General features: G+C 45.8%; 1 protein-coding gene across 1 annotated transcript in view; it reads left to right on the forward strand.

The window, feature by feature from the left end:
- The window catches only part of TRPC7 (transient receptor potential cation channel subfamily C member 7), a 294,982-nt gene that overhangs the window by 251,055 nt on the left and 17,017 nt on the right, over nucleotides 1–26,910 (forward strand). The window contains exons 7-8 of the mRNA XM_046667789.1: nucleotides 9,280–9,513; nucleotides 13,346–13,610. Of these exons, the coding sequence (XP_046523745.1) occupies nucleotides 9,280–9,513; nucleotides 13,346–13,610 (499 nt within the window). The remainder of the gene's footprint in view (nucleotides 1–9,279; nucleotides 9,514–13,345; nucleotides 13,611–26,910) is intronic.

Consider the following 26,910-nt stretch of genomic DNA (forward strand, 5'->3'; position numbering starts at 1 on the left):
CTGTTTATCCTTGTACTATAGAGACACGCATCTGGGGTCTCTACTAAAGGTCCTGGGTAATCAACAAGGACTCTAAACTCTGGATGGTCAGAACTCAAACATCTCTTCACTCTGGGTGAGGTCTGGAAACTGTTCAGCTTGCAGCTCTCTGGCTGTTGTTTGTGGAGTTTCATTCTATGCATTCATGACTTTGTATTCAGGAAACACTCTAAAGGACCCTGATGTAAATATCTGAACTTTTTTGTTTGTTTGCTTGTTTTTTGTTTTGTTTCGCATAGTACCCTTCTCTTTGGAACTCTGCCACAAAATATCTAATCACCTCAGCATTCCTGAACGCTAAGCCATCTCTCCAACTCAGTGGGACTGCTTCCAGGCTTCTGGGATCCCTCTCCATGTGCTGCAGGCTTGCATGTGCCTCCAGAAAGACAGACACGACGACCATAGGCCTTACCTAACTTGCTTCCCTTGACTTAAGGATCACAGTCCTGTGCTATTTCCAAATGTCTGAAAATTTTTTTTTTTTCTGTTTGTTACTCCATCATGGCTGGTAATAAAAATGAGGACTCTTTCTAAAACAGAACTGCAAACATAAAAGAAAATTAATAATTTCTTCATATCTTCAAATATCTAGTCAGTATTCAAATTTCTTTGATTGAAGAGACACATTGAATAAATATCTGCATAGCTTGCTTTTCTCTCTCCCTCAGGTCTCTGCTCAAACTCTACCTTATCAGGGTGGTGAAACAGATAAGGGCAAGCCCTCTTATCTCCCTACTCTGAGAATGTGAAACCTGAACAGAGACCTGAAGGAGAGAGAAAGCAAGCTATGCAGATATCTGGGTGAAAAGCATTCCAGACAGAAGGATCAGATGTGTTAAAGGCCTGGATTCAGGAGCAAGCTGGACATGTGTGAGCAACAGCAAAGAAACGAGTGTGGCTGGAACATAGTGAATAACGGGGAGCCAGCAGAGATGAGGTCAGAGGGAGAGGCAGAGTCAGATCATGCAAGGCCTTGCAGGCCCAGGTCGAGGGATTAGATTTCATTCTGAGTGTGACAGGAAACCAGTGGGGAATTCTGAGCCAGAAGTAACATGGTATGATTTAAGTTTCTAATGGATCGCTGGCTGCTGTGTAGGGAACAGATGATTCTGGGACAAGAGCTGAAGAAGGGAGGCCAGTTGGGAGTCCACTGCGGTAATTCAGACAGGAAATGGTTGGTTTTGAGGAGGTGGCAGGTGGTGATTACATTTTGAAGGTAAAATTGATAATATTTACTGTTGGATTTTCTGTGAGGTGTGAGAGAAGAGAGCAGTCAAATTCCAAGTGTTTTACCACAAGTAATGTATAAAAGAGAGCCACTCACTCAGACAGGAAAGACCAGGGAGAAGCAGTTTGGAGAGGAAGTAGAGATGGAAATCCGGAGTTCAGTTTGAGCAATCTATTAGACATCCAAGCAGAAATGTCAAGTACCAATTGGATATACATGTGCAAAGTTCAGAGGAGAGGCTGGGGCTAGAGACATAAATGTGGGCATTCAGTGTATTTGAAGCAAATTTTAAGCAATCACCTCAACTGTGAATGTGAACAGATGAACTGAGGACTCGTAATTAAAGAATGGAAACAATATGGATGGAAAGACGAGAAGAATCCAGCAAAGGAGACTGAGGTAAGAGGAGAACCAAGAGAGTGGTGTCCCAGAAGCCAACCAAAGTAAGTGTGTCAAGAACCAGGGAGTGGTCACTTAAGTCAAACGCTGCTGTGAGATCGAGTAACGTGAGGCCTAAGACTCAACCACTGAATCTGGAAGCAAAGTTCCTGAGTAGCAAGAGGGGTGGTGCAGCATGCAAGTGGAGGACTTGGCCTTAGGAGAAGCATGGACACTTCATCCATTGTAACAGAAGGAAAGGTGGTGTTGAGAGCACAGGGCAGGTGGCTTAGTATATGCAGTGGTGGGAGCAATGTGGAAGTTTTCTGATATTTCTTCTATTTTCTCAATTTTGTTCTCAATAAATATTTTCTAGTTATTAAGCATTATATTATGTATCAGGCACTGTGTCAGATACTGGAAAGAAGCTATAAAATAAGACTAACATTATCTTACCCCTAAATATCTTCTGGAGCTCTTTAATTATTACAAAATAATAATAATAACCTTCGAGAGAAAGATTTGGAGCACTGTGTTCACTGGGTTCTTGTGCTGGCACACCCACCCTGAAGTTGACAATCTGATCTACTTTCTGCTCACACATGGAGAGGCTTGAAATGGCATCAGGTCCCTAACTGATAGAGTCTTCAAATTCTACTCCCAGGCACTGCTGAGAAGGCCTAGGATCAGCTAGAAACACAGCAGCCCAGTTCTTTTCTCCCATGATGTATCATACTCATAAAGGCAGTACTTCGGACAGACCGATTAGAAAAATACCCAAACCATTACGCACTCTCTACCAGGAGCTGCCCAAGAGCTAAAGAGAACTTTAGGACCTTAACAAGTCCAACCTGCTCCTTTTGGAGATGGAGAGGGTGACGGTAAAGAGGTAAAGGCCTTACCCAGGCGTCCTGCTTCTGCCCTGCCCACTCCCACGTCTCAGAGTATTCTCAGCACAGGAGCTAGAGTGATCCGCTTAAAATGCAGCAGGTTTTGTCACACTTTGCCTCAAAACTCTTCAGTGGCTCCCATCTCCTGCAGGGCAAACAGCCAATGTCATTATAAAGGGCTGCAAAGCCCTGCACTCCTCCAGCCCACACTATGACCTATCTCCCACCACTTTCCACCTCACTCGTTCGCTTTCAGCCCCACTGGCTTCCTTGCTCCATATTGTTTTTGTCTCAGAGCCGTTGCTCGGGCTGTCCCCTCCACCAGAGAATTCCTTCCCCGGGCAGCTGCAAGGCTCACTCCCTCACCTCCCAGGTCTCGGCTCAAAAGTCTCCTTCTCCAAGTGAGGCCTTTTTAAACCAAGTATTTAAAATCACACGTGCCTCCACCCCCACTGTCCTCCTAGTCCCCTTCTTGTTTTCTTCCTAACACCTCTGCCGATACTCCATGCTTTCCTTTGCTTCCTGCCTGTCTTGATTAATATTAATTTTTCTGTAAATTCCTGTAATCATACAAATTTGTAGGTGACTCTTGTCATCCTCTGTTAGCCCTCTGTCCATGTGGCCATATGGTTTTCCCAATGAGCTCATCAACGGCCACAGAGAAGGACAAAACTCTAACTTACTTCCCCAAGCCTCTACTCCTGTTGGGAAAGTAGGTCATTCTCCTTCTGCTGTACACTTCTGTGGGAAGGTCAAACCCAACTAGAAATATATTCTTCCTTCACTCCAGATGCTTTACTTGATTACTAGGAGAATTTTAAGAAAATTCTAGATTGCCAATCCAGGAAATCTAAGGCATGGGCACAGGAGGTAGAGGACACAAGCAGACTAAGAAAACACACCCAGACGTAAAAGAAAAACCAGAACACATATCAAGGAAGCCAAGAGAAGAGTACCACTGAGGAAGAAGGGATGAATCTGCTGGTAGATGTGTTCTGCAGCGCTGTCAAAAGAGCTTCTCTAGGGAGGACTAAATGAACCAGAGACCACCACTCCTTCCAGCCTGGATAATCTCCAACAATAATTCATATCATAGCAACCTATCTTTCTTGCCGTATCATAAGCATCAACTCTGGGTAGTTGTAAGACCTTATAATAAAGCTTTCCAATTACAGATTGTGGCTCTAGAGACACTCACCAGAGGACTGTGTAACAACATTAGTGGTTCCCACAGAGCCATCAGGCTTAGAGGGTGGGGAGCCTCGCCACAATGCATGTCATTTCTCTATCTAGGAATAGAATCATGCCATGAAGATTCTTTCTACAGCACTCCTAAATCTGGCATGTGTCCTTACACAGATGTCCCATTATCAAATGCTCAATTGATGGAATGAGACGTAAATGCCCAGCATAGTAGGAACACACACTTAAAGGGCTGCAGAAGAGGAAAGAGCTTGGGACTGGGTGTCAGGAAACCCAGTCCTAACTGAGTGTCTTCCTTCTTGGTGGCTCTGCCTCTCTGAATTTCAGTTTTTGCATGTGTAAAATGTGAGGATAACGCTGCTCCCTCGTGCACCCCACCCCCAACCGAGGATTATAAACTATCTGAAGGCAGTGCTAAGTCTTAGCTCCAGAATCACACATCTAGGTTTGGCCAAGAACAAAACTGTAAAATCTTATGGGCTAGGTTCCTGGCCTAATTTGTTCTTGTGATGGTGCCTTCATTTACTTAGGTAAGATTTCCAAGCAGACTATTCCAACTAACTTGCCAAAGTTTCCCCAAGAAGTTCGATCATGTTGCTGCTCTGCTCATCACCTTTAGGGGCTGTCTAGCGCTCAGGGTGAAGCCCAGTCTCTTCCTCATGGCCTGAAGAAGGGCCTTCCATGGTCTACTGGGCCTTCACTAACCTTCCCTGCTGCCAATCTCCAGCTCCACTGCCTGACCCTTGAGCCATACTGAGCAGGCTGCAGTTCCCTAGAAGGGCCTGCTGTCCCTCACTTCCATGGTCACCATCTAGAACACCTTGCCAATCCCTCCTCCTTCACTGAGCTAACTTATGGTTCCTCATGCAAAGTGTTACCTCCTCTGTGAATTCACTCCATTCAGTCAACAGATAGAAGTTGTTTGAGGCACTCTGCTGGGTCTCCTGATTATGACGCAGACTGCTCTTATCTCTCTGTCTCCACAAATGGTTCCCTGGACATTTTTTATTATAGCACTTGTCATCCTGTAGCACTCTTGTCTGTGGATACATCTGTCTCCAGCACTAGACTGAGTTTCCTAGGGAAGGGATGTCATCTTCTTGGTGGCTGTATCCACAGAATGGTGGCTGGCACAGAGTCAACACCCAATAGTATCTGTTAGGTGGGTGAATGAGTTCCTGACCAGCGAGAGTAAGCTTGTGCCTAGCAGAGGGCATGGTGGGCAACAGCACAGTGGAGAGCAAGGGTCCTGGACTGCCTGTGTGTCTCTGGACAACTTACTTGCCATCTTCATACACAAGGTTTTTCATCTGTAACGCGGGAATAATCACAGTAGCTGCCTATTAGGCTATTGGGAAGATTTCGTGTTGGCAAAGTGCTTAGCACAGGGCCTGGCACCTAGCTGGTGCACAGTAATTGTTAGCTACTAAAATCAGAGAAGAGGAGGAGGAGGAGCTTTGTTATTAATATCATCTTCCCGCCTGGAAAACAAATGAATCCTGAATGTATCTGAGGCCCAGATTTGTTGCAAAGGGCCTGCCACTGAGATAGTGTCTGGATGTTAGGGCTTGAGAGTTGAGAGCTTCTAGGCATATTCTCCCTCCTATGAGCTCACAGAACCCCTATGTTCTGGCCCAATGATGAGACACTGACCAGGAAGAACAGACAGGCCTCCCAGGAGGAGGCGCTCTGGGAAGAAGTTTGCTCTGCTAGGGCCCCTGGGACAGCACAGAGGAAGTCTTGGGGGCCACGATCACTTATGGAATGCATTTTTAAGTCTCACAGGATTTTGAAGGGGGATCCCTTCTGAACAGCATCTGAGGCAGGGATGAGAGTGAAGCACCTTTTGAACTATCAAGCTCCATCTCAGCAGCCTGCAGGCCATTACTCAGAACCTGCCCAAATGAAGCCACTCATTTCCCCCAAGGCTTCCCAGCATTTCCCAGCCTGTTCCTCTCCCAGCCACCCTTGTTAATTATCAGTGACCTTGTTCTCCGGGCTCCAGGCATCCAGTGAAGGGGATTTTGTCTGAAGGAGGCTCCAGGGCCCAGCATCCTTACCCCCTGAGCTCCTGGGCTCCAAACACTCCTCTGATTGACACACTGGAGGCAAGAGACCACGAGGCTCAGCTTGGATATAAAATGCTAAACTGCCCTCAGCACGTTGGAAGCAGGGGGCCTAATTTCACTCACTAAAGTACTTAATTTCACACATTTCTTTTTTCATTAAGCATTCCTGCTGCTCAAACCCTTGGGCCCATGCTACTTTTACTCATGGCCTTGGAATAATTTAAATTAGTCTGGGTGAGTTAATATTTAAACCTAGGAAGACAGACATGGGCATTCGACCTTGGAGGAAGTGATTTGCAATGCCCAATGAGGAGCTACTCTATTGGTCAGAAAAGTCTATTTTCTATAAATAATTTGCATTTCAGATTCATAGAGGTTATAGTGCTTGAAATTACCCCAAAATCCCAAGAAAATCAAGGACCTTATCTAAGGTCACAAACCCAGTAAGTAGCCAAGCTAGAACTTGAACCCAGGGCTTCCTGAATTAAGGCCAGTGATGGCCTTAAGTGATAGCCTGTGATTGTCCTAGTGCCAGCTAAAAGGAGTTCACTAAGACATCAGGAATTTTAATTTGGGGGTAGAGGGAAGCAACAAACATTATTTTTTCTAGCCTGTAATGGTTTTTCTAATAACACTTTTAAAATATCTATTTGAACAGGCACAGAAGAAAGTACATTTCAGTGTTAGGAAAATTACTACTTCACTGAATTACCACACAAATTTTGAAAGGGTAAGCTTGAGAAGTGTGGCTTCGTTAAGGAAAAAAAAAAAAGGCACGGTGGGGGTGGAGGTGTCTTGTAAACAGACCTGCAATGTTTGGGGATATTTCCGACTATGGGGACTCCAATTTGATACAGACATGCACATCTTAGAATCTGTTCCATCAAAGCCACAACTGCTCTAAACAGCTGCCCTCAAATTACTTTTCTCCTTAGAAAAACATTTAGTTTCAATTCCTTTTATTTAACGGACCATTTTCACCAGAAAAGGGAAAATTCCGATTAAAACAGTCCCTGGGCAGAGTCTCAGAGGAGTAGGGATAATCAGCTAATTACTCAAATTTGGCCAGATGTGGGCTGTGACCAAGTCAGCCAGGCTTCAGCCCCCATGACTGTTCATCTGCTCCTAATATCATCTTTGACTTGAGGCTTTTTAAGTGGCTGGGTCCTCAGAGCACCGTGCTATAATGTGGTCATCTGCAAGTCCGCTTGAGTTTGAGGTCTGCAGGAGACAGAGAACACAAGCAAATGGTTGCAGGTGGAACTGTCGGGGGACGGCTGGACAGACCTGCTTTGCTGGAATATCGGACATATGGAGATAGTGGGAGATCATGGGAAGGTCTGATGGCCTAGCTTTGGAGTCCAGACCTTATCTTGGGGTTATAAGGAATATACTGCGGGGGGAAGCGACCGTGATCTAACCTGTACTTTAGGAAGCAAGAAGATGGAACTGAAAACTGAGAGGTCAGGATGGATCTGAGAGTCCACCAGAGGAAGATCTGCAGAACTGTGGTGATCAGGGTGACAGCCCAAGGAATCAAGGCTGCAAGAGAGGGAGTACTGGGCAATGGTGCGACCGTGAGGTAGGGAGAGACAGGCAGGCCAGCTTAGGATATGTGGTATTTCTGGCACTGGCAGAACATCCACTTAGAGCAGTCTCTCTGCATGGCAGGAATTCAGTTTTGAAGCTCTTAAGAAAAATAAGAAGATATTCACCTGTGGGACATTTTTGCAAGGAAATGAAAGACAAAGCTGCAGGGGTGGATATACTTATTCAAGGGGAGAGGGAAGAATGAGAATGGCTGAAATCTTGGAAAGCAGCAGCCTTCAAGGGACAGCAGGAGGATGAGGAGCAACAAAGGAAGCTGAGGAGCAGCAGTGGGAGAGGCAAGAAGCACTTGGGAAGGCAGGCTGCCATGTCTGACGCGCAGGAGCCAGAGGAGTGCCAAGAGAGGTCAGCAGTGTTAACCTTTAGGAGCATGTGTTCAGTGAGCTAGAACTGTTTCACTAGCCAACCAGTTAGTGATTCTTTTATCACATTAACCTCCTAAGTATGCAGGTTAAGTGTAGCATGGTACACACAGAATGGGCTGGTTCTGCATCAAATCTTTTCCAGGTTTGAGTAGCTATAAGACTCTCTGATGTCATTTACAAAATGGTCAAGAGTCTTTTCTAACATTACCTGCTTTGAACCCAATTTTATTTTCTGGAGAGGTGGAAGAACATAGTGGTCAAGAGTATGGACTCTAGAGGCAGAACTTTTGGATTCAAATTCCAGATCTCCTGCCTCTTAGCTGGGCGCATTACAATTTTCTGTGCCTAACGAAACATTAGCTATAAAATTGGGATAATAATAGAACGTACTTCATGGGGTTTTTGCAAAGCTTTAAGAGAGTTAATATATACATATATATACAGAGAACAGTGCCTAGCCCAGAGAAGGTGCTCAAAATGTTACTGAATAGTTAAGCTTTAATAATCTAAACAAATTTAGTTTTAATAATCAGTGAAGAATAGCACTATTCAATAGAAATATAGTGCAAGCCACATATTTAATTTTAAATTTTCTAGTAGTCACATTATAAAAAGAAACAGGTGAAATTAATTAATAATATATTTAACCCAATATATCTAAAATATAATTTCAACATGTGATCGATATGAAAAATTATTGAGATATTGTACCCTTCTTTTGTCTTTGAAATCTGATGTGCATTTTACACTTACACAGCGCCTCTCAATTCAACGGGCCACATTTCAGGCGCTCAATATCCACATGTGATGAGCGGCTACCATGTCGAACAGTGCAGGTGAAGAAGGAGACACCAAATTGCTAGTCTAGGCTGCCTCACAAGGCTGGCTTAGAGGTGGGTGGGTGAACTAGCAACATTTTGTTTACATACTTCTACACTGTTTAATTTGTAACAACGACGACAAATGTCTTTAAAATCCAATGAGTTATAAAAGAGTAAGAAAAAATATCCCAAAATTAATGCTCACTGAAACAGTCACAGAAATACCCAGGAGAACATTCTAATCCGGGAGTCAGGAGAACTGGGTTCTACGTCATACGCGGAACCTTCAGAAAGCCCCCCATTCCTGGGCCTCAGTTTCCTTATATTGCATTTAGAACTAGATGATTCCTTAAGACTTCCCAGTTCAAATGTACAAATGTTAGCCATATATTTCTCCCGTACTGCCTGTCAGAACTTATCAATGGATGAGAACTCTCTCCTCACTTCTGGAGATGATTTATCTGTAAGCAGAGGGACAGGTGACTCATCTCGCAGTCTGAGGATTTCCTGATTCTAAATCTGCCTCTGAAGACACGTTTCCGTTTGCTGCTGGCTATCAACGTTCTCAGCTCCAAAGACTTTCCATTTACACTTGTACCCTTGTTCCCTTCGTGCCCTCTGTGGTCACAAATGCCAAGGGAAGTGAAAAATGAGCCTTACCTTCTCCCTCGCCTGCAGGAATGATTTGGTCTGAATGCAAGGAAATCTGGGAGGAGGGCCCGCGGGAGTACGTGCTGCACCTGTGGAACCTGCTGGACTTCGGGATGCTCTCCATCTTCGTGGCCTCCTTCACCGCGAGGTTCATGGCCTTCCTGAAGGCCAGCGAGGCCCAGCTCTACGTGAACCAGCACGTGCAGGACGACTCGCTGCACAACGTCTCGCTTCCGCCGGAAGTGGCGTACTTCACCTACGGTGAGTCAGAAGGTACTCCGCATACGGTCTGCCCCACGCGCTTCCGGGGCATGGCCGTGGGTTCGGCGTGGCTGGTCCCATAGCTGGGGGTTTGTAACGTGGCCAGCTTTGGTCGTCTCTACTGCCGCTGCAGACACCAGTCCGCAAATGTCCTGCTCCCTGCAGTACAATCAGCTGAACAGGAAGTGGGACTAGTGACTATAAGAAATAAACCTTTTTGTGTTGTGAAGGGTGGATTTGTTTTGGAAGGGCTCTTGGAACCTTTCTATGGAATTTTTTTTAAAGAAAAATCTCCTTTCTGATATGGATCTAGGAGCACTAAGGGCAAATGTATATATGGAAAAATTTTGTTTCTGTATTGGATGCCTGTGTTTTGTGCAAAGATAAATCCTACTTTCCCAGTTCAAAAGTTCTTTTCATGTAGCAAGATAGGTTCTTAGGAGATGCCTTAACTCTTTCACACCACAAGACCATACAGTGTGAGGTAGTAGATTGAAATTTTAGGATAAATAAGAGTTACAGCATTCATTTATCGAGGACCTCCTAGGTGCCAGGAACCATATAGACATTGTGCGCCGTAAACTGCAATCCTTGCAAGAGCCCTGCAAAAAGGATCTTCTTTGTCCCTATTTTATAGACAAAGAAACAAGTTTTCACGGCAGGGCTCACAATGTTCTCAGAAAAAGAGGAATGCCGTCAATAGCAAGGGCTCCTGGCCCAATGTGAACTGAAAACCGTGCAGAATGGCACAGTGCTTATGTTCCCAGACTTTGCAGTCAGAGAGACCCGGATTCAAATCCTACTTCTGTAGCTCTCTGTGAGACCTTGTTTACTTAACTCTTCTGAGCCTCCATTTTCTCATATGTAGAACCAGGGTACTACTTACGTCAGAAAGTGTGTTTTGAGGATTAAATAAGATAGTGCCTATGAAGAATTTTGCACCATGCTCTGAAAATATTAAATGCCTGCTAAATGGTAACAGTTAGTATGACTACTACGTCTTGAGTTACTCTCTTGCTCAACCACTGTACTTTGTGTACTAAAAGAGAAAGATGAGTGGGGAGAAGAAACAGTAGATATTTGTTATTGTTACCAGTAAACTACTTGGACGCTTAATAGGCATTCGTTAATGGCAGCTGCTATAGCATGAAGGATTTGAGTGTCAAATGTACCTGATACGTGAAGCCACAGGGCTCCTCTGACCTCAGAATCTTCATGGTCAGGTGCAATGATCTGCAGAGGGTTGCCTATTTAACACAAAAGTTGAGTTCCTGCCCATATTTAATGTAGATTGTGTTATGAGATTATGTTACAGTAAATGTGGTGGAGAGACACCCATTGAGAAACGGAGAGTCTTGTAGTATTACAAATGATCCACTCTTCATTTGTGGGTTTAGCAAATTCAGACTTTTTAAAAGCAAAATGAGCTTCTATATTTTCCCCTCTGTGCTGCTCAGCGTTTGTCAATGAAAGACTAGAGAATCTTGATATTATGTTGGATACCTTTCTTAATGCCATGATTCAGGCTGCAGCGTTGTCCACTTGTGACTTCTGCTCCTTTTATGAATTATAGTAAGGTCTCACTCCTCCCAAAGTACTGCACATTGTTGCCCTTGCTTTTATGGATCACCATGTGCCCTTGGAAATCTTTGGGATCTCTGTGTTCATTTGTGCTCTAGTTGCGGGAGAAGAGAGCCCTCTTGTGGCCAGCCAGGCAAAGGTACCTTCCAACCTCTACAGCACCAAAGTAGGCAGATCCCAATTTTTCAGGTTGTGATGGGGCAATTTTTCTCATGGAAAGAGCTCCAAGAAGAAGAAAATCCCCTTGTCTGAATCATCACAGTCCTATTTGCCTTTACATCCATCATAACTCTTACAAGCCAGTCCAAGTAGAATATTTTTCACTAAAAGTTCTGACCTGGTCACCAGGGTCTGACAACAGCTAAATCTATCTTAGTAGATTATAGGAGTAGCTTTTATCATTACAGCTGAGGTTTAAAATGGTAAATTATAGGGGGCATAAAAAAGAAATTCCTTTTTGGTGTCTGTTTGAAGAAGGCAAGTTTTATTTCATGTTATCCAAATGTGTTATTTATCCATAGAGGGCGACAGATATATTGGAAAAACATAATTTGTTCTCCTTACTTGTCTTTTGTGGACGAGTTATGATCTTGATGAGAACATAGAGTCTATAATTTTGTTATATTTCCAAATGTAATTTAAAATGCACTATGTGAAGCTTTATGGCAAATAGAGACCTTGCTTCCTTTACTAAAGGTTTCTTACTGCCTCTTTATTATTGTAATTGTTTAGCAGAGTCTAGGTTTGAAAATAAAGAACAAAATTCTTCCTTTTCCATCTCCCTTGGGGTGCCAAGAATTGCTATGTAATATTCTTACCATCTGCATTTATGTGGCTCTGAAAAGGACCCCATACCCCAAATCCAATCTTAAAAATGGCAGTAATAGTATCTACTCTACAGGGCTGTTGTGAAAATTACAGCTAATGTAAGTGTAAGGGCTAATTTAGGTTTCTCAATGTTTCTCAATTTAAGTCTCACTTAGCATTTCTCAACAGGGACACTATTGGCTTATTCAGCAGAGCAATTTTCATGATGCAGGTCTGTCTGGAGCATTGCAGGATATTAACATCCCGGTAATACTCCTACCCTGTCATTGTGACAACTGCAGACACCCACACACACTTCCTCAGGAGGAAGGTGATACCCTAGCTTGAGAATCATATATGTTCTGCCACATAGTAGGCAGCTTAGTAATAGATGCTGCTCCTTGTACCGTTAGAACTGCAATAGGAACACCTTACAGATTTGCTGTGCTGTAGGCATAACCCCAAGACAGCTCAGACCTCACCAGTGACCACAAGCAAAATCTCTCCAACCCAGGACAGGTCCCAGGACTCTTGCCACCTGGAACAAGGCTGTCATAGCAAACCTGAATGACTGGTCGCCACTTCGGGGTCCTTAGTTCAACCGGGGAGCAACTCTCCCAGAAACACACTGCCTGAGGAACAAAACCCAAGAGCATTTTCTCAGGCAAGAGCCTTCAGATTCCTGAACCTCATGTGAACTCATTTGTTCTGATTTGTGGCGAGTTTAAACTTGTGGTTAGGATTTCATTTGATCATTTAACAAGCATTTATCAGCACCTGCTGTGTATCTGCCAGACCCCATTCTAAGCACATTACACGTATGCTTTCATGTCCTCCTCACTACAGCTCTGTGAGGTTGATGATATTATCCCCAATCTACAGATGGGGAAAATGAGGCTCAAAAAAGTTAACTGACTTGCTCAGCATCACACAGCCAGTGAGTAGAAAGGGCATTTTCAACTTCAATTCTGTCTAACTCCAAGTCCATGCTCCTCCCCACTACCTCCTCATGGTGCTTCCCAGCAAATGGGACACCCCCTGCTTGTGGAGCTCAAACACTGGCAAGGAGGACAGACTAGCAAGCAGCATGGTAAGTTCCATGACTAAGGGGTTCAGAGGATACTGTGGGAGCAGAGAGGGGAGTGGGAAACCTGTCCCAGCCCATGGGCATCATAGAAGGCTTCCTGAAAGAGATGACAGCTGTGCAGTGTCTTAAAGGATGATTGGGAATGAATCAGACCTTGAAGTGAGGGAAGGGTGTTCCAGGCAGATGGGCCAGCACGTTCCAAGAGGGTGGGTGGCACCTTCAGGTATTGGGATTAATTAAAAGACAAGGGCAGGAATGGCAAGTGATGAGGTTAGAGACCTCTAAAGATGCCTAACTGGTTTCTCTTCCAGAGCAGATCCCGTCCCCCAGTGAGTAACCCAGACTGTTTTCTTTTAGCCAGGGACAAGTGGTGGCCTTCAGATCCTCAGATCATATCAGAAGGGCTGTATGCGATAGCTGTCGTGCTGAGCTTCTCTCGCATCGCGTACATCCTGCCAGCCAACGAGAGCTTTGGGCCCCTGCAGATCTCCCTGGGGAGAACCGTGAAAGATATTTTCAAGTTCATGGTCATTTTCATCATGGTATTTGTGGCCTTCATGATTGGAATGTTCAATCTGTACTCCTACTACCGAGGTGCAAAGTACAACCCAGCATTTACAACGTGAGTATCCCAGCACTCTCCCCTGAGGGGCTCTGTGGGTTTCCCGGGGACCCTTGGGAGTCTCTTGCAGAGGGCTCCTTGAAGACACTCAGTGGTCCTTGGTATTTCTAAAGGTTAGAGGCAACTTTATTCAAGGGTGGCTTAGAGGTCAGTTCAGGAGTTGAAAGAACAGAAGAGCTGGATTAAATCCTCACTTTGCCACTTATATGCTGTGTGGCCATGGGCATGTTCCTTAACTTCTCTGAGACTGTTTCCCCATCTTTAAAATGAAAATAATAACAGTACCTGCTTCATAGGGATAGTATGAGGATTCAGTGAGATAATATAGCTGCCACACAGTAAACTCTCAATAAATGGAAGGAATTATTATTTTTGCTATTGTTATTGTCTTAGCCTGTGTTATCTAGAAAACAGAACCCTGGGCAAATCTTGCATGCCAGCATTTTATTGGAGCAAGGGAATTGCAATCCAAATGAAATAGTACCGAAGGAGAAAGGAAAGTGAAGCATGGGAGGAGGGAAAGCACATTCAGGTTGCTGACCTGGCCACCATCCCCTAGAATATACACTTGGTCATGACAGACTTCTCTGAGAAGATTATATAGAAACACCATACCTCAGAATGAGAAATAGAGAACTTATCAGCCTGATCCTTTCATCTGTTGCCTTTCATTAGTCAAATTCACTCCACAAGACATTAACTCGCCTGTACATCCAGGGCAGCTCCTGGGGAAGCCGTATCCACACAGCGTGAGTGGTAGGTGTGCGAGTAGGTACAGGCCAGCAGCTCTCCGTGCCTGGCTGGGCAAGCCAGCATCTGTGCATGGGCACCGAGCAAGTCCTGCAGCATCGTGTGCCTCAGCAGCAGCAGAGAGGGTCCAGGCAAGGGAGACAAGAGGCGTGTGCATGAGCGTGAGGCACTGTCAGCCGGACTGACATTGGGACCCAGAAGTAGCTGCTGCAGCCAGAACAACACAATGCCACGGCCTCCCCTGTGGAGGTAGTGTTGGAGCTCACTGAGCCTGTGTCCACCACCCAGAGCTCCACCTCTCTGTGGGGGCCTGCCAGACAGTCTCTTGGAGGGCCGTCAGTAGCACTGAGCAGTGGTCACGTGGAAGAGTCAGGCACACCTGGGTTTGCATCCTGGCACAGGCATTTACTGGCTGATGACTTTATGCCAAGTCACTTGATTTATCTGAGCCTCTGTGTCCTTGCCTGTAAAATGGAAATGACTTCCCACCTTGTTCCTAAGTATCGTCATGAATAAATGAGCTTGTTATGTAAGGTGCCCGAAGCATAGACGTCTTTCCAGTCTAGGTCCTTCCCCAGGCCCACCCTGTCCCGGAACTTCCTGCCTTCACCAAGCTCCTGCTCAGAACCTTGAGGAAAGGACAGGCAGATCTCCAGCCACACGTATAGCAGCTGGGATCAGCTGGGCTGAGCACCCTGAGTGGCCTGGAGATTATTTTCAAGCCAGTAAAAAGGACTCAGCCTCAACCACACAGGTTCCCTGAGCGATTCCCTGGGCGATTACAGCAGGGCCTCACTTCACCCTTCTTCTGGAGGAATCACCAGGTCAAGCGCAGCAGTGAATCAGTCAGAATGCTTTATATCACTCCAATATGCAGTGATTAACTGTTGAAGGAAGGAAATAAGCTTGAATGCCCCAAGAGCGAATTTGCTCCAGATCTGCTGGAGGCAAAGCCAAACATATCTGCTTGGTGCGGGCTGCATTGTTATTGAACAACAGTCAAGATGTCAGTCAATAAACAGAGGCTCTCACCCTCTGTAGCCAGGCCCCGACATCCCTCCTGTGTTTCCAGTCTAGCACAATGCCTTGTACACAGTATCCTCACTAAATGCTTCATAAATAAGAATGAAGGAATGGACAGGAGAAACAGCCAGATTCAAGGCAGGAGGGTAAGCAATAGACTGGGAATCTGATCATATGAACTTCTGTCTCATTTCAACGCCCTTGGTGTCCTGGGCAATGCCCCTTCCTTCCCCTTACAGGGAACCTGTACAACGGCCCACAGTTCCTCAGAAGGTCAGTGCCATGACACATGGGAAAATGAGAAAGGCCGTGACTTAAGAGCAGGGCTGGCCTGGCCACAATTCTCAGCTGAATGCAGCACAGCCAATCTATAGAGGGAGTCTTTACGATCAGGAAAAGTCATGGGAAATGGTGAAAGCAGGAGAAAGGGGCAAAGCAATTGGCTTGTCCCGTGTCCCAGGAACTGGATGGAGCCTCTCTAGACATGAGGGACTCAACCAAAGAGGACCTCAGGCCCTCTTGGATGGGGAAGGGAAGAAAAGGTCCAGCGGCAGCAAGCACAGTGAAGAAACGACAGGACATTATCACCTCGGTGGCTCCTAAAATGGGCTGTGCAGCTGTGAATAGGATTTGATTGAACAGGAAAACAGTCAATAGAGCAGCGAAGTGGGGAGGAAAGAATGGATTCCTGTAAATGTCATCTCTTACCTTTTGACTGCTCTCTGGAGCATGTCACCAAGAGATCTTCTTTGATAAGCAAAAAGCCGCGTTAGGATAAATGAGACTCGTGGTTTAGGAGACTCAGAGCTATTCTGAGCGCCAGCTCCACTGCTAATAAAGCTAAATGACCCCTCTCAGGTGGACATCTGCTCTGAGCAGCTCATGCTCAGGCTGCTCTGCCCAGCTGGGGATCCTCCCTTTGGTCCACCCACAGGGGGCCTTCTCTCTGTGAAATTTTGAGCTTCTGGGGTAAGATGGGTCCTCTCATCTGTTTCTATGGAGTTGGAAGATTCAATCCTACAGAAGAGAATTTGGGCCAGAGCACACTGCAGGTACCCTCCCCCTCGTTCACCCCTTAACCCCATCCCTGCCATGTTCAAGTCAGCTTGGGTCCCTAAAGTCTACTCAGGAGTCCACTTTGAAAGTCAGCTGTTAGGACCCAACAGAGAGCTTCTCCTAAGAGCCCTGTTCACCCTAGGGGTACAGTCCCAGGCCAGCTCACAAAAGCCTGTCCCACCTGAATCCCACCAAGTTATAGTTCTGTCCCAAATGGGAGGAGTAGAGATATCTTGGGACAAAACAAAAGGTTTCTCTACCAACCGGAGACCCTCAACCCTCAGCCAAGCCCTGCACTATCCTCCAGTGTGTTCCAGTTCCAGATTCACGTACCTCCCTCCCCACCCCCAAATTCCTGTTCCCTCCATCCAGCAGACCTCAGTGAGGGGGTTAGAAGAAAATAGATGGAATTAATTCTGCCTGTGGTCTGAATAAACACACAGTATAAACAGTCTTAATTGAGATCAGTGGATCTCTGGTGGGGTTGAGAACCCCACCTGAAGCATCTGGGAGATGGTAAAACTTGGGACTTCCAGGCCTCACCCCTTAGAAAGGCTAATTAAAGTGGCTCCAAGTAGGGCCTAGAAATCTGCATTAACAAGCAGATGGGGCAGTAGGGATTCTGATACAGGTGGTCTTAGGACCACACGGTGAGAAATGCTGCTCTTGTCCAACCTCAGCATTACTCAGATGGGGAGATGGAACCCACACTCAGCTGTGTGCACTTCAAGAAAGAAGGACTTGTTAACCCAAGTGAGTATGTTATTGGTAGAATTTTAGGTCATGTGCAGGAGGGGTGTTTTTTAATAAGCACAAGCAAGAAGAGGTCCCCAGATCCACCAGGGAGCGAGCTCTGGAGTCAGATCCTATAAGCAATTCCCAACTTTTCAGCCTCCTTCTCCTTCAGAACCAACGGTTTTCTCAGAGGTCTGGGTTATTTTTCACAGCCGCCTCTGTGTCAGGGGCTGGCCTGAGGGAGGCGCAGGGATGTGTGTGCATGGGTCGTTGGCTGGTGAGCCCGGCTGTCTGGGCATGACAGATAGTTCACCTGCTGGCAGCCCATTATCTCCCAGCCACTTCTATTAGAAATGGCAGATGACCAGAGGGGAGGAAGAGAAGGTGTTCCGACAAGTTTTATGCTCTCAGAGTACAAAATCAAAGTTTCCCAAGACGTGCGTGAGCAAGTGGAGAGAAAATCACCTGAGAATGCTCTTCCTTTAAGACAGGCTTTCAGAAAAGGTCTCAATTCCGACTAGAAATTCCATTAGGAATTTTGTTCTTTGGGGAACATATCTGATTTTATCATGGAAGTCAGTAAACAAATAGGATTTGCTTTTTAGAGGTTTGTTTTGTAGCCAACTTTGCTGAAATGCGCATATTCCATAAAGCAAAGACTTTCTGCTTAGAGATTGTACGGAAACCCTGGGGTCCCAGCACTCTGGTTACAGTGTTAGAAAAAGACAAAGAGTCCGTGGCTCACTGATGAAACACAGCCGGGTGAGAATGCACAGAAAGAGTGGCTTTCCCTATACTCTGATTGGTGACCAGGCTGGTACAGGTTCACAGAGAAGAAAGGGATGGTCTGGGGACAATGTGGTAACCCAGAGCAGGGAAGTGAGGGGCTCTCTAACATGACCCGTGATGGGCTCCTGGTCTCCCCTTTGGGTGAACTTGGCCTCCCCCACATAGCTCTGTTTGGAGATTAAATGTGGGCCCTCACCCTCTAAAGATGACCCCAGACAATCTTTTCTACAGGCTGTTGTGGAATCAGCTTCATAGCACAGCTAGGTTGAGCCTTTTCTAATCAAAAATAATACCTCTCCTAAGGTTATTCTGTCTCCCCAGGAATCATTTTAATGGGAGGCGCTTCAGCAGTGCTAGGCAAAATTAGAAGCTTCTGTTTTTCCAAGACAGTTATGGGAAATTTCCACACTCTATGGACAGAGATTCTTATCCCCACTGGGGGCAGGACACACTGATTCAGCTCCATCCAGCTCGACGGGGCCACAGAAAAGCCAGATCCTCCTTCCAGTGAACCTGGGCGCACTGGGGCTGAGGGAGAGGGTCCCTGAGACTCTACCCACACATACCTCCCCCCCCCCACCTCAGGATCGCTGCACCTCCCTGTTGTGGAACTCCTGATGAACCCACAATCTGCTCCCTCATTGAATCCACACAACAATGGAGTGACACAGATACTACCACCAGGAAACTGAGGCTCAGAGAGATACTGGACTTGCCCAAGATCACACAGGCAAAAAGAGAATTTGAACCCAGATCTCTAGGATTTCAAGCCCATCCTTCGCCTTTTGACCTGAAATGCCCAGAGTGGGCCCCCCACTCCTGCACCAGGGCCTCTGCTCTGAGGGGGAGGGGGAGCATCTGTGCAAGTTGGGTCACATTCCTGTGGCTCCAAACTCTAAAGAACAGCTTACTAAATTCAGATTTTGATTATCTTTGAAAACCTTGTGATTCTACACATCTCAGCTCTAAATAAGCAGCCTGTGATTGTCCCCTCAGTATAGCCAATTTCTATTCCAAAGCATGCTCATTCATGTGACAAACATTATGGAGCAGCCACTCCATGCCAAGTTCTGTGTTAGGCCCTGGAGTCATAGAGATTACTAAGACAATCCTCCCATCCTTGAGGAACTCATAAAAAAGGAGCAGATTCAGAAAAAAATAAAAGCATCAGCTGTTAGACCTTGTGATCATCATCACAGGGTGCTTGGGCAGCACAGGGAGGAGGAAACACTGAACTCTGCCTGGCAGGATCAGGGAAGACTTCATGGAGGAGGTGACCCTACACAGAGGGTCTTGGAGGATGACTAGAAGGGCATTCCAACCTGTGCAAAGGAACGGGGCATTTTTTTTTAAATGAAGGAGAAAGCAGCTGCCTTACTGCCCAGATACTGATTTATTCAGATTGTTTCAATGCCTCATGATACATAAAACCACGAATAATTTTCTCAACAACAACGACAACAAAGCCACTTCCGGTGTGGCAGGGTCTGAGGAAGGGGCGGCAAGTGCTATGCCGGGCAGTGAAAGTGGCAAGAAGGAGCCCCTGAAGCAGCCCAAGGAAGAAGCCAAGCAGACGGCTGAGAGAAGGCATTCAAGCAGAAAGAAAAAGAAGAAATTCGAGGAGCTGAAAGTGAAGGCCGTGGGGAAGGGCCCCATGTGACAGGTGGAAAACTGAGAAATCTGCCAAAAAGTAAGCTGTTCCTTGTGCCTGAGGCAATGGCGATCCTTAATTCCATTCCTATTTAAACATCTGGATTCCCTGCCATAACATCTGTTTCCACCTATAGCTAAAATGAAGTGTTGTCTTGGAACCTGTTGTACATTTAAGAATAAGCTTTTGTTAAAAAAAAAAAAAGTAGGCAAGAGTTTGGGGAAATGGCAGATGACTAAATCAGACAATCCAGCAGGAGCCAGACAGTGAAGGATTTTACGAGTCCTGATAGGGTGTTAGAGTCCCCGCTAAGGACTTTTTGAGAGGAGGAAGGTGATCAGGTCTGCCTCCAGAAAGAGTGCTGGGGCAGCTGTGTGAAGCCTGGGCTGAAAGCAGGGAGAGGGGAGGCCGGAGCTTGGCCTGAGCTTGGTGCTGAGGATTTTACGATGAGCAAATGCAGCCGTGGTTCCTCCCCTCATGGAACTTGCAGACTGGTTGGGAAGACAGATGTTAATCAAGTAGTCACAGGAATGAGGGCATGTTTACAAATTGAGAAAATGTTCTGAAAGAAAGGAACTTGAAAAAAAGGCAGCTCTAAAGGGAGCTGAGCTAGATCCATTATGATAAAGGCGATGGCAGGAAGCCAGCGAAGAGACGACGCAAGCCTGAACAAAGGGAGTGGCGGTGGGGATGGAGAACGGGAGATGGAGAAGGGTGCTGAGGAGGTTAGAATGGATGAGATGTGGTGACTGACTGAATGTGGTGGGAGGTGTTCTTGAGTTTTGACACTGGGAGTGCCCTACAAACATTTGGGGGAGAGAGCCAAAGAGAGTACGATTGGGAGGAAGGCAAGTTCCCTGGTGATTCAGGAAAGGGATAGGGGCTTTGACCTTCCCCAGGACCCATACCCAGCAGAGCTGAAGGTAGGTACTCAGATCTGGTGAACACTCAGTAACTTGGCAGAAGTCCGTGCCCTAAGGGCCTGGAGGAGCAGTTGGGCCTTGAGAAGGAGGGCCCCACGCTCAGCACCAAGGGCCAAGCAGAGCTTTGCTGAAGGGGTAAAATGGGCTCTTTAGCTAAAAATGCTGTATTGTGCTTTGCAAACAGAAGATAAGAGCCTGAGACTTCCCTGGCCCAAGGAAGGGCAAAGAGGGAGACAGTCAGATGAGCCGTATAGGCCCTGAGACGTCCAGAAGGGAGCGATGAGCCAGAGGGGCCTCCTCACAGCAAAGGGCCATCCCTGCAAGAAGGATCAGGCTGCAGAGGAGGTCCTGCTCGGGTAGCTGAGATTACAGTGTCTGGATCACATTATCTGCCTTTGTGAGACTCACCATAACCAATGGCCAGCGAAGAGAAACTAGGGAAAGGTCATAACATGGCATCACAGGACCGTGGCCTACCGCCACGTTCTTCGTGCACAGCACGGTGAATGTGTGTGCAGGTGGGAACATGGAATGGAATCGGCCTTCTGGGCCTTACAAAGGACAGATTCTCCCAGGATCCCGGGTCAGTGTTGAAAGATGGGCATCTCTGATACAGAAGTGTCATCATCACACTTTATTATATTTTTGAAGTTATAATCTTGCCTTTCATCTTATAAATTCAAATTAGGCATAAGGGTTTGGGAGAATGGGAGAGCTTATTAGGCCCATTTTCTTGTGGAGAAACTAGCACAGAGAGGTTCTGAGACTTGATGGAGAAGGGAGCAGTGGCCAATGGTGGGGCCCAGGTCAAGCTCAGAGAGGCTAGGCATCTGGAAATGACCTTACGTGTCAAAAAAATAGTTTGGGTGTAATTGAAGTTCTCATCTTTGCATAACTCTCGAATAAGTGATAAAAATATAGATCTTTTCCTGGGCTACTTTAGAAGAATGATTATGCCTGTTACAGCAGACGTTGTACTATCATATGATGTTTATTTATACCCTCTCCTCATGTTTATCCGTGACATGAAATTTTAAAAGCCTGATGCCTTTGAGCTTCGGGAACAGGCTGAGAGCCCACAAAGTTCTGAGGGAAAAGACTCGATGACACAGAAAATGTGCTCTTTTGGGTGGCGTCTTTTCAGGCATTCCCCTCAAGTCCTCCGTCTTGTTCTCAGACAGAGTATAGCCATCTTAAAGGGAAAAAATCCTGGCCTTTTTATTATAGAATAGAAATAACGTTTAAACTGTCATTCCTCAAAGTGACAGAGTGACAGGAAACTGGACTGTCAGGGGTTAGCTCTAGAGATATTATCAGAAGGGGCAGTTCTTAGGCAGGTCCAAAGCAAGCTGGCTAAGACCAAATCACCTCGTGCCTCAGTTTCCCAGCATTCAATCATTCATTGACAAAAATTGTTGACTGAGTTCCTACACTGAGCCGGGCATTGTCTGGGCACTGATGACAGAGCAGTGAGCCAGTCAGCAGGAACTGCCCTCGTGGAGGTCACATTCCTCCATGAATGGGAAAAGAGGGAAAAGAAATAAAAATAAATAAACAGGTAAGATCATTATAGATTAAGTGCTGAGAACTAGGAAGGAAATAAAAATGCTGTTCAAAAGAGTAATTAGAGGAAGGACTCCTTCAGACAGGTGGTCACAGAAGGCCTACCAGAGCGTGTGACGGTGAAGCTGAAGCATTCCAGGCAGAGGGAAGAGAGGACGAGCATGGGCCAGGGCACAGGGCCCTGAGCCAGGGTCAACCGGCGGGGCAGTGTGAGGTGCGGAGGTCATTGATTCAATCGTTAGCCTGTGGAAAGCCACTAAAGGAGAGAGACAAGAGCTGATTTACAGTTTTAAAGAGTTATTCTGAGAATTGATTATGGGGTACACGAGACTTTAGGCCTGATGCTGGAGCCTATCGCAGTTAAGAAAGAAAAAAAAAGCTAACACTTATAATAAAATTAGTAATGTTTATTGCATATTTGTTACGTGCCAGGCAGTATTTTATACACTTCACAAGCATTCTTAACTCATTTAATCCTCACCACAACCCTATGAAGTAGAGATTGTAGCTTTCCCATTTTATAGCTAGAAAAAAAAGAGGTACAGAGAGGCTGTTATTTGGTCAAAAGCTCACAATCAAATCCAGGTTTGCCTGCATTCTGACTGCTTCACCAGAGCCCTCCCTGGACACTGGGATCAGGGCCCAGGGGGTCAAAATGGGCATCAGGGATTCATTCAATGGACACTGAACTTACTGAGTGCTTTCAGTGTGCCAGATTCTGTACTAAGTTTGCAGTTTCAAGAGTGAAGAAAACACAGCTCTGCCCTCAAGTAGCAGCCAGGCTACCAGGAGTAGAGTTGGACCCTCCATAGGATAAATCTGGGATGCACAGGCTTTGTGCACCCCAGTTGCTTGGCATTGATTCTTGGGCCAGATTCCTCTACTCCTGGGTTGTCTAAATCAATCTCCTCATTTAGGATCCAAGATAAACCAAGAGGTGATTCAGAGGACGCAAGCTTGCAGGGCATGGCAGGGGCGAGGTTCAGACTTCCTCGGGCGTTTGATTCTCCCCTGACCTTCCTCAGGTCTGGTCCAGCTGCTCTCAGCCTCCAGGTCTGGGCATTACAGAAACGCAGCCCTCTCCCAGGGCCTTTCTATATTCCAAGCACCTTCTTGCATCATCCCAGCTCGGATGGCAGGTGAGCACTCTTTCCACTTCAGCAGACGTCTAGCACAGCACCAGCTATTGTCTTCTGAATTTGAGAAACAGCCTTTCGGGAGCTCATCCTCCTGCTTAATTTTAGCCTGCTATGTGCAGATTTGGGTAGGTAACTGAAAACTGTTGAGAGGCGGGCAGAGTTCCATGACACTGCGGGGAGGGCGTCATGGCATTCTGAAGAAGCAGCAATTTTCATAACAATTGCCCCAAACCCGCCCCTTGTTGATCAGTTTGTTTTCTGAGACCCATACACAACTGCCTCTCAGGCAACCTATTATTACGGTCCCATTCCCCAGGCGAGACAGACCCGGTAGAGAACTGATTATCCATCCCTGCCTTCTGTATGACAGATCAGCCCCAACCTTCCCCCCACACACTCCTGCCCAGTGAGAGGAGGTGAATCAAGGTCTATTCAGCATCAGTCAGGGGCATTTTCCTCTTTCACTTCATTAGGAGCACTTCTTATGCCGGGGGTGGCCTATTGACTAAACTTCTCAGGCCCTTCCACTGCAGGCCAAGAGTCAAATATTAAAAGATAGCATGAGCTGGGGAAATCAGAAAGTATTTGCTTGAAATCAAGGGTTTGTGATGATCTTTGCAGATAGGAGGGAAAATGAGGCTTCTTCAGAAAAGTTAATACGCATCTGAATTACTAACTCCATTCGGCCTTGTGTGGAAGCACCTGAGAAGCTGACGGGGTTGTGTGTGTTCCTGGGTAATGCAAGGCAAACGGAGCCACCTTGCCCACAGGCTTGCAGCATTCTCTCACACTGTTGGGTTTGCTTTAGACTGGGACCTCCACAAGGACAGAAACAAGCTCTGGGCACCAGCGTATCCTCGTCACCTGGTACAGTACCTGGCATATAATCAGAGTTCAGTGAATATTTGGCAAATAAATAAATAAAAATAACAGCTACCATTTATTGGGCTTTTACTATATACTTTATATGAGTTGCTGACTTAATCTTCACAGCAACTTAATAATAAGGTGCCTTTATCCCCACTGATAGATGAGTAAACGCAGGCTCAAATATGTTTTGTAACGTGCCCAAACTCACACAGCCAGTGCATGGTGGAGCTGGGATCTGAACCCAGGCGTGCATCTTTGCTCTTCTTACTCCTCCAACTATCTCTGTGAAGCTTCCTGTGATTGACACAGTTGCAGGAATCTGTGGCAAACTCTGCAGACAGCCAGAGTGGGTAGGAGGGGGATGTGGAGCCAGTGACCACCATGTCTTTCAGTAGGGAACCTCAAATTCAGCCTTGAGACCAGCTAGTTGACTCTAGGGGCTTGTTGTGAGACAAACAGCTTCATGGTGAATATCAACTAGGCCAATTCCAAGATAGTTTCTTCGTGAAAGACAGGCCCTGACCTCCACAGTGACTCCCCTTCTGCTCCATGCCCTGGGTCCCATGGCTCCTGAATGTTGTGGGTGATGATTAATACATGACTCAGAGAGCATCATAACCTCATGAGACATTGGGGCCAGCTCTGGTACTCAAGCTCTTGGGATTAGTAATGTACTATGGGCTCCTTTCCAAGGCTAGCCTTCTCTCTGAGAATATATTATTGTAAGTTTCCAAGGTCAAGGTAAGAACACAAGTCTTTTCTCACTCAGGGCAGTGAGGGCAAGTTTCATTTATTTCCTGCTACATGCTAAACAAGAAGGCGCCACTAGCATGGCATATCATGATAATTATGGAGCTCTTGTTACCATAAAAATCATCAAGTTTTCATGGAAGTTATTTTTCCCCCTTTTTCTTTCTGCTAGAATATCTGTCATTTTCATGTTGATTTATAAGAGCTCTTTATGTAAGAAAGACATCATCCATTGTCTGGTGTATGTGTTGCAAATAGAAATTCTCTTCTCACTTAGTCTTTTGCCTTATATTTTAACTTATTATCTTTTGGATGTATACGAGTAAAGTTTTATGTGGTTAGATCTCTCCGTCTTTCCCTTTCTAGTTTCTGAAATCTCTCCCTGCCCAATTGTATATAAATACTAATATTTCATTCTAGTTTTTTGATCATGTAATTTTTTAACATTGAACTCTTCAATTCCATTCAGAATTTATTTAGTAACATGATTTGAGCTATGGATGAAATATTGTATTGCTCACCATTTAGCCCAGCTAATCGTGCATAACTCAGCCCATAAGGTCCCCTCTGAGAAACAACAACAACAACAACAAAATTAGTCTGTTCACTTAGTCTAGCTCATGTCAAGAGGGGTGGGAACAAATGAAAGACCCAAGCAATCCCAATGGTGAATCTAGCCATTTGGGATGATTCAAGCCAATAGACCTAGCTTTTCTTTAAAGAAGGTCTTTGCTACTGCAACCTATTTTGCCCCATAATAAGAGGAAGCAAGGGCTATAGACATTCCCTAAAGAGCTAGAAAGAGATTGTTAAAAATGCATGCTTTGGCTAAGACCTCTTCCTGCCCAATCAGGGGCCATGGGCTATTGCTCTGGAAGGGGTCCCTTTCACTCTGCCAATCCCAATGAGTCTGGGCCTCTTGTAGTTAGATTCTCCTAGAGGTCATAGCCAAATTCAAGTCCAGAAGTTAATCCTTAAACTATAAAATAGAAATGAAATAGGTGTGAAGATTGTCTGGAAGCCAGACACCAAATGAACAGATCAGCCTCCAAGTCTGGAGGCCGTGGGCTTGTGAGCAGGGAGGCTGGCAGGGGAGGGGCTAAGGCACGGGTTTAGGGATCTGTAAATACTCTCTAACTGGAACACATAGTGCTTAATGGACCAGCTCTGCCTCCTTCAGAGCATTGTCATAGAAAGTCTAAGTGTAGGCACCAAGGATAAATCAGAACTTAATGGCCGAATTCATAGCAAGACGCAAATGAGAAAAAAGTACATGCTGAATCTAGGCCATTTTTTCTAATCAAAATTCAGAAGGTTTTCCCTGAATGTGTTCTGTAATTGCTTGCTTTGTTTGTGTCAGTCAAAGGTTTGTGGGGCTCTCCAAGATAAGAGAGGGAAGATGAATTTCTGTAGGACGTCTCTCAGCCACATGTATCATCCATCTCTTAGGTTGTTTGTGGTAAGAACACAAGCCTGGACCGGTACCTGTCTGCCCAGCCCCTCCCTCAGACAGGGTGTCCTCCAGTTTTCAGTGATTTCACTAGGAAGGGAACAACTGTCAGAGATTATGTCCTTCTGGCTCCTTCCAGTTTGGGGTTTGGGGCTCATCCAGTGGTTTGGATTCTTTCTGCCACTATTCCCCTCCACTAGGGTGATAACCGAAGATTGCTTCCTAGTGGAAGACAACACCTTCGGTGAATCATGCCCACACTTTGAGGGTACCTTTTCCACACAAAATGGATGCTGCATCTCGCATGAGGAACCTGTTTTCTCAGAATAGTGTCAGGAGCTGGAACTCTAAAATAACAGCTTGATACCCAGTCCTTACTTCCAAATCCCCAACTAAATTTTTTCTTGCTAAAATGAAAATTATTTAAATATTCCAAACTCACAGTTTTAAAAGAAACCAAAAACAAGTAATGACAACAAAAACTCACTTCAATTTTTAGTTTCCAGCCTCTGGGATGCATAGGGAATGCGTCAAACAGCTGGCTAGACACACACGTCTACATCCACCCACACTCACAGCAGAGCTGAAAGTTCATGCAAGT

The sequence above is a fragment of the Equus quagga genome, chromosome 7, assembly GCF_021613505.1.
Source record: "Equus quagga isolate Etosha38 chromosome 7, UCLA_HA_Equagga_1.0, whole genome shotgun sequence".
NCBI classification, from domain to species: Eukaryota; Metazoa; Chordata; class Mammalia; order Perissodactyla; family Equidae; genus Equus; species Equus quagga.